Here is an 8838-nt window from a genome sequence, read left to right as displayed (position 1 = left end):
AAAAGCCCTGTGTTCCTCCTGTCGGCCGGCAAAGCTCACACACCTTGCTGGCTCGGATCTGCCTGTAGATGTCGGTCTGCTGGCGGATGCGGTACTCCAGGTCCGAGATGTGGGCCTGCAGCCAGTTCCAGTGGCTGATGATGGCCGCCCGCTCCACCGTGTAGCGGCTCTCCGCTCGCTTCCATCTGAGGGTCACAAGATGAACGCTGTGAGTCGGGTTCTTTTTAAAAAGGTGAACGGATGCGATTCATTCATGATTTATACATCTTACACACGGTTGAAACGACGAGTGGATTAATAAGTGAAGCTGTTTAGCATTTCTCTGTTACACATCGTTGTGAACTGATTATTTGGGTCCGATTGGACCTGGGGTCAGATTGAATGACATAAAGGTGGGTTGAAGCCAGTGACGGTCTGTGATCAGCTGTATGGGACGCTCTGCTCCGCCATGACTCATCCCATCATAAAGCATTAAAGGATGAATGCATCTGGTCTCTGAGCATTCCCCCCGTCAGACTGCAGAGGTCAGTGAATCAGCATTCTCACTCAGCGACTGCAGCTCTGGAGGATCCTCCTCACGGAGAGGACGACCTGACGGGGGATTGCGTCACGCGCACGAGAGGAACGTTAAACACGGCGTGATTTCATTGCACCGATTTACTCCACGGCCAACGGTGCGTCCCGGCCGAGAGCGGGGAACTCCATTTTACCAGCGACACACAGAACGGGCTCTTCAAAGGCAGCAGACGAGAGGAAAATGTCTGCTGCTGCACCGGGCGGCAGCGACCACAGGGGGCGCCGTTTAGTCAAAATACAGGCCGAACAATGGAGGAGGAAAAAAGGAAAGAAATGACTCAGATGGCAGACAAAGATAGACCTTGCGCTCCTCTGCACTTTCTCCTCCCCACACCCGTCTGCTTTCAATTTCCAGAGCTACGCCAGGGTGGAGGAGGAAGTGGAGAAAACGCTGCTGCTGCGAGGGAGGAGAGACGGGAGGAAGAGGGGGGGACGCTCTGGCAGCCTGGAAAGGGAACAGACGGGCTTTACAAGCAATCTACAGGCCACAGGGTGCTGGGGGGGGGGGGGGGGGGTCAGGGAACAGTGCGGCAGACACTGGAGAACCAATCCTCCAACAGGCCTCCTGGAGGAGCTGCAGACATCGAGGACACTCAGACTACACCGACGAGCTCCTCCACCGGGGGGGGGGGGCAACACGCCCTGAGCACGCCCACGGCTGGTGCACCAGATCAATGCCCCCCCCCCGGTGGTGGTGCTCAGCTGATCGGCCTTCAGGGGATCTGGAACAAGAGCTCAAGGAGATCCAAGCCTCCCGGCGGTGAGATGTCCCAGCATGCATTGGCCTGCGTACAGACTCCAGTATAGAGTCACAACGCGGCCAGCTGGTGGACATTTACGACAGTACAACATGTTCTGATACGTTATGGTCAATGAGTCACATGAAAAACACAAAATATAAATATAGATAAGAATTGTACTGATTGTATTGATCCACTAGCCACCGTCAGGAGGTCAATATGCAGATAAAAGGGACATTTACCAGCTGCAGTCTGGAGGGGATGGACTCATGAGAGCATCACTAGTTTTAATCCAATAATAAACACCGTTATTCAAATGGAGTCATCTGAAACTGGAACTTTTAGTATATTTTGGTGAACTACCATCTTGGAAGGAGTAGAACCTGCAGGTCCAGACGACACCGGACACATTCCGGGTGACACACGGTTCCTCCTGCATCGGGCCTTCACAAACACAAACGCCCGAGTGTGGAAATACTCCCTAACAAGACATAAAAGATGTGATCGTACTTCCACCAGGGCCAAGAGGGGATGAAGAGGAGGGGAGATGAAGGCCGGGTCAGGCTGCACACGCAGGTGAATTAACATGAAGTGATGTGAGGCTCAGTGGGCTGGGAGCCCGGTGAGGATCAGAGAGAAGAGGAGTTCAGAGAAACAGAAGCACACAGAGGCCATGACAGGAGGGCTCCACGTCACAGTGACGGAGGGGGAGGAGCACCCCCACCCTCTAACCAGGACACAACTCCCTCCCCCCTTTACTCCCACACACAAAGCACCAGCGGCAAATCAGTGCAGCCGTTGTTTCAGAGCCGTCAGCACATTCTCCATTGTGGTCTCTGGATGCAGCGCATGCTGCCCGGTGCAGCCCGGTACCACCGACCCCTCAGGAACACGTGGCCCGGTACCACCGACCCCTCAGGAACACGTGGCCCGGTACCACCGACCCCTCAGGAACACGTGGCCCGGTACCACCGACCCCTCAGGAACACGTGGCCCGGTACCACCGACCCCTCAGGAACACGTGGCCCGCCCACAAATAATACATAATAAAAAGCCCCGCCCCGTCGGCCTCCAGCTGACCCGTCTACCTGTCCAGTGGAAATGCAGCATGAACAGAGAACATGTGGGCGGTTCCTTCAGGCGAGGAACTGTGAAGGTTCTGCCGTCGCAGGTTGAAGGCACAACAACCCTTTCCCGTCTGCCTCTGAGCTTCCCTGTTCATCCTGAGCGTTCCCTCTCCTCGTGGGACAGCAGATCATGAACTGAAGTCATTCTCAAATCACTCCGTCTGTGGGCAGTAGAGTCCGTGCTGCTCGTGTCTGAGGAACAGACACACGGTGGCCACTCGCACCTCATTGTGTCTGTTGCTGTATTTTCTAAGACAGGAATAAAATACTTCCAGTTACAGATGGAAACCCTGTGGACATCCTCCAGGAGTTACCATGAACATATGAAGCCTGGAGTGATTGGAATCATCACTTCATTTACAGATAGGACGCCGGTCCTCTTCACGCAGTCCGCCTCGTTTCTACGCCACGTTTCTACGCCTCGTTTCTATGCCTCGTTTCTACGCCACGTTTCTACCGTAGCCCAGAACGGAAAAACAACAAACCACCAGCGCCCTCCACGGTCTGTTGCCTGAACGCCGCCGTAGCGCTCCAACACGCCAGAGCAGAACCCCGGGGCGGTCTCAAGAAGACGGTCCAGATACCAGCGTCACCACAATAGGGAGGAGCTGCTGGACGCCAGCCACTTCTACACATCGGGCCTTTTGAAGTCATGCGTAATTTATGGAATATCAATACAAGTTCAAAGTCATTTACACAATATAAATGTCAGATAATCAGAGTTTTCTGCCAAGTTTAACAATACTACAAACCAATAACAATAGCCCACAATAAATAAACAACAAACAAAAAGACAATAAGAGAGTGGTGTGATGGACGAGCAGCTTCCATTCGTCCCTCTTTGCTCCCTTACATCAACGACTGCTGGGTCACAACTCTTCAGTGCTCATATTCATTTATTAAAGACCATATTTGCTCGGGCTGGAAATAAAGACGGGGAAAGACTCCAAACCCAAATCCTCTTGCAACAATAGTTCAAGGCGTCAGAACTTCGTTCTAGGATGGTCCAAGAAGAGTTTGTTTCCACGAGGACGTTCAGGCCAGAGGTGATGCCCGTCCTCACAGACCTGACGTCTTGTTTGATGAACATTATGGAGGCGCTGAGCGAGTCCATCGTTTCCACTTCATCATGCCGTGTTCAGGGTTTGAAACCCGAGCTGCGTGTGCAGAGGAGCGGCGCTGGGAGGCGTCGGCTGCTCCGTATGAAACATCTGCTTCTCAACGCGGTCACATCTCACGCTCCTGATCAACAGCCGGGGAAACCAGAGCAGCGGCGGTCACTTGAACTTCTTTTGTTCTCCGGAGGCAAAGAGCTGCTGACGGCCGTGACGCTCGGGAACAGAAGACAGAAACACATTTCTCCTCCGCGTTCGTCCAGCTTCAGACAGCCGGAGGGAGTCATCGTGTTCAGGGAGAAGGCGCCCGGCTCAGAAGCCGAGGCCGGCCGACAGGGTGTGGGGCGGGACCAACGAGAGAGCTGCAGCAGTCATTACATAAAGAGGAAAGGGGGGGGGGGGGGTATGCAACGCATGTGGGTTCTTATGAGGAACTAAAAACACATCCAGATGTGTCAGGCGGGACAGAAACCTACAGACCCTCACATTCACAGCCAGGCATGAAGCCTCTGAGCGGCTCAGACTGCAGAGTAATGCTGAGCCGCAGCACGAGAGGCCCCGCCCACGCAGGCGGACATCTTCCCTCCGGTCAGACACACATCCAGCACTCATGGACAAACAGCCGGCCAACAGCTGCATGTCCAGTGCTGCTCAGAGCCCTTTATGTTAGGGTTCCCACTCACAGCCTGAGCCACATGTCCAACATGTCTGACTCCATGAGGCATCGCCGTGGTGCGGACCCCCTGCTGGAGGCCGCAGCAGCACCACCCGATCCTCAGATACGGGACCGGGTCCACGGCGAGCTGGACGCCTCCAGACCAGAAGCCCAGAGAGTTCCTCCACAGCGCGGCCAGCATGATGGAGGCGCCGCTGGAGAACCACAGCGGCTTGTTGACGGTGCAGAGCGGCACGCCATCAAGTCACGGGCACAACATGTCAGATTTGAAAAAGTGTCATTATGGTCACACACACAAAGGAAGGCAGGCGTATTTCAATCTGGCGGACGAGTTCCCTTTCTACAGAGACTGCATCGTTGTTGTTGTTGACTTCGGCGAAACGACGTTGTTGACGACTGCAGCGCTGATGTTGATGTTCTATAACTTCTAAAAAGTGATCTTCATGTCGTCCAACTGATTTTGCAAAGAATATTACAATTTGGAAAATCCTTGTAAATGTAGCTGCAGATGAAGAGGAGGGAGGAGGACACAGGGAGGAGGACACAAGGAGGACACAGGGAGGAGGACACAAGGAGGAGGATACAGGGAGGAGGACACAAGGAGGAGGACACAGGGAGGAGGACACAGGGAGGAGGACACAGGGAGGAGGACACAGGGAGGAGGACACAAGGCGGAGGACACAAGGCGGAGGACACAGGGAGGAGGACACAGGGAGGAGGACACAGGGAGGAGGACACAAGGAGGAGGATACAGGGAGGAGGACACAAGGAGGAGGACACAAGGAGGAGGACACAGGGAGGAGGACACAAGGAGGAGGACACAGGGAGGAGGACACAGGGAGGACACAGGGAGGAGGACACAGGAGGAGGACACAAGGAGGAGGACACAAGGAGGAGGACACAGGAGGAGGACACAGGAGGAGGACACAAGGAGGAGGACACAAGGAGGAGGACACAGGGAGGAGGACACAGGGAGGAGGACACAGGGAGGAGGACACAAGGAGGAGGACACAAGGCGGAGGACACAGGGAGGAGGACACAGGGAGGAGGACACAAGGTGGAGGACACAGGGAGGAGGACACAAGGAGGACACAAGGAGGAGGACACAAGGAGGAGGATACAGGGAGGAGGACACAGGGAGGAGGACACAAGGAGGAGGACACAGGGAGGAGGACACAGGGAGGACACAAGGAGGACACAGGGAGGAGGACACAAGGAGGAGGATACAGGGAGGAGGACACAGGGAGGAGGACACAAGGAGGAGGACACAAGGAGGAGGACACAAGGAGGAGGACACAAGGTGGAGGACACAGGGAGGAGGACACAAGGAGGAGGACACAGGGAGGAGGACACAAGGCGGAGGACACAGGGAGGAGGACACAAGGAGGAGGACACAAGGAGGAGGACACAAGGTGGAGGACACAGGGAGGAGGACACAAGTAGGAGGACACAAGGTGGAGGACACAGGGAGGAGGACACAAGGAGGAGGACACAGGGAGGAGGACACAGGGAGGAGGACACAAGGCGGAGGACACAGGGAGGAGGACACAGGGAGGAGGACACAGGGAGGAGGACACAAGGAGGACACAGGGAGGAGGACACAGGGAGGATTATATATTAGAGATGCACCGATCAGGTTTTTGGTGCCGATCACCGATCACTGAAATCAGTATCTGCCGATCACCGATAATACCGATCACCGATCACGGTGTCGATTGAAGCATTCTATTTATTGTGTAGCATTATTGCTATGAGGACTATGAGGAAATACATATATAAAGCACCTCAAACATTAAAGAAATTACCGATTGTGTTAAACATTTAGGACTTTTACTTTGAAAAATGTCCGAATTGATACATTAAAATAGTTTGATTGCTATTGTAGGGGATTTCAGATATGTATGGAACACATCTGCATCATTCATTTCCTGGAGCTCTTGGGGAAATCTATTTACAGGACTTTGTTTAACATACAAAAGTCTGACTTATTTTTATAAACTCTTCCTTGGTACAGTAAAAATGTTTTAATGTTAGCATAATTTAAGCTAAATCTCAGAAACGATCTATAAAGATAAAAAATCAGTTCATAGTTTACTTTATATGTTAGTGTATGATTTGTCGTCATCTTATTTTGATAAACGGATGTTGTTTCACGTGGTTCTTTCCGCTAACTTTGCAAAACCGGATGTTGTCACATAAATCCTTCCGCTAACTTTATCAAAACCCTCGCGCGCTCCCGATGGAATGCGTTTCCCGTGAGCATCCGTCTGTAGGGGCAGACGTGTGAGAGTCGGGGACGCCGCTCGGTGGTGAGGATCCCCTCTGACCTCTCACTCTGCGGCCCTCGCCGGGCGCATCGTCTCTGTTACGGTGCGCCGGGATTGAAACGTCTCTGATAGTTTTTCTCGCAGAAGTTACGTCATCTGATCGGCCGTTTTGAGAACGCCGATCAAAACCGATAATGGGAATATCGGCCGATATGGATCGGCGCATCCCTATTATATAGAGAGGAGGACACAGGGAGGAGGACACAGGGCGGATACCGACTGTCATCTGTGTCCTCCATCCTTGATGTTTCCAGGGAGATGTTGTTGGTTTATGCTGCTGCTCCATAAACATCTGGTTTTATGTAAACCACGACCTGTGAGTCCACTGACAGCAACACCTGCTCCAACCAGGGAGCTCCAAGGACCACGTGTTGATAGAGATGTGTTCACGGGCCGGAGCTGGGACAGGTGAGCGCCTCCTGACGAGCAGGAGCCGTGGCCATGTCAGAGCAGCAACGATAAGACAGGAAGTGAACTGCTGCTGCTGTTGGTACTATACTCATGATAATAAAAATGAAGCTTCACAACAACCGGCACTAGATACTGTTAGTAATATGAAATATAATCTCATGTTATAGCGAGTTGTTTTATATTCTGTGTGACTTGCAGGAGGATGACATGTTTGAATGAAGCTGGCCGCTCTGGTGACAGACGCAGGAAGAAGCTTCACAACCAACAAGAACGCCTCCTCCCTCTGACCGCAGCTCGTCCAGACCAGATGAAGGAGGGAGGAGGCGCGTTGCTCCTGGAGCGGCTTGACTCCTGCTGGTGGACCTGTGCAGCCCGTGCTCCAGCAGCTCCTCCCTCGATGGAGCTACATTCAGTTTAAAAACACAAGTGTGATTCACGCTGGAGCTCCAACACGCTGCTGCTGCTCAGCGTGGAACACTCAGCGCTCCATGACACGTCACCATGACGACGGTCCATCCGACACATCCAGACATGAACATCTTCATGGCCTCTAACCCGGTCTATAGTATTAGTTTAATTATAGAAATACTCAGTCAGAGCCAACATGTGTTTTGTCGTTTTCATCTCAACAAAACATTCATAATTACTAGTGCTGTGAAAAATAACACGTTAACTCAGTTAATTCAATTACAGGTTTAACTAGTTTTTTTTTATTTAACGCATTTAACGCATGCGCAGAATGAGCTTCCAATCTGTCTGTTGTTGGTCGTCGGGACAAAAAGAAAGTCACTTGCAGAATGAGCTTCCAATACACCACTTCAATCTGAACTCTGTCCGCTCTCATGCAGACGGTCTGTTCATCGGTAATGATCCTTCCGCAGGTTCACCTACGGAAACCTTGTTACGACTTCTACTTCCTGTAGATCAGGGTCTCAACACGTCGATCGCGACCTGCCAGTCGATCGCGGCGTAGTGTCGGTAGATCGCATGACATTAAAGAGATTGGCCCGCCCCCTGACATGTTCTCTATAGCACGTCTTTGTTCTTTTATTAAACTAAACGTCTGTTGTTGATCGTATCTCCACAGCAGCATGTCATTTCTGTCTCTTCGCGTTGCGTTAACACTTATCGATCTCCGTCGCGCGCCACAGAGCTCCGTGCGCGCATCGGGACCGAGCAAAAAAAAAGTCACTTGTCAATCTGTCCACCTGTCCGTGTCGGTGAGGTTTCAGCGGTGTCCCCGCCGTCCCTTTCATCACGGCCCAGTTCATGAAGAAAACCCACACAGTCAGTTTGCCTCAGCAGCTGCTAGAGGAAGACTAGAGGCCTTTAGATTGCATCATGGTGGAGTTAATGGTTGACAAACAAGAGAAAAATGTTCTGTTTAACCTCCTGTTACCTTTACATTTACTAACATATTTTACCCTCGGGGTCAATTTGACCCCAGCAATTAAAACCTCCAGAAAATTATTACAATTAATATTGCTTCCCAAGTTTAAGTGTGAGGTACTTTATGTTTGTTTGTTGACTACCTAAATAGCCCTTTAAATAAATAAAAAAGTTGATATTTCTTATATGTTTGACACAGTGAAAAACAGCCTGGGGTCAAATTGACCCCAAAGAACACCGACATTAAACATTGAATGGGGTCAAATTGACCCGAAAGGCAACAGGAGGGTTAAACATTCTGTTTAGGATGAAGATGTATTAATGTTCCATATGGAAGAAAACTGCTAAATAACTGCTGAGTTGCAGCACCATTGTATAGAAGAATGTATAAATGTATATATCCGTCTTTTGTCATAAATCTCTATGTTCTCACAAAATATACCGAGAATATCGGTAATATGTGATTAATCATGATTA

At 51.4% G+C, this 8838-nt stretch overlaps 1 protein-coding gene across 4 annotated transcripts in view; it reads right to left on the bottom strand.

The window, feature by feature from the left end:
* Positions 1-8838, bottom strand: part of LOC130203223 (KAT8 regulatory NSL complex subunit 1-like) — a 28542-nt gene that overhangs the window by 10772 nt on the left and 8932 nt on the right. For all 4 annotated transcript variants that reach the window (XM_056429172.1, XM_056429174.1, XM_056429176.1 and 1 more), the window contains exon 3: positions 44-185. In XM_056429172.1, the coding sequence (XP_056285147.1) occupies positions 44-185 (142 nt within the window). The remainder of the gene's footprint in view (positions 1-43; positions 186-8838) is intronic.

This window comes from Pseudoliparis swirei, chromosome 13, assembly GCF_029220125.1.
Source record: "Pseudoliparis swirei isolate HS2019 ecotype Mariana Trench chromosome 13, NWPU_hadal_v1, whole genome shotgun sequence".
In the NCBI taxonomy this organism is placed as follows: Eukaryota; Metazoa; Chordata; class Actinopteri; order Perciformes; family Liparidae; genus Pseudoliparis; species Pseudoliparis swirei.
The sequence above is the reverse complement of the archived record's forward strand: the minus strand, read 5'-3'. Positions and strand labels throughout refer to the sequence as shown.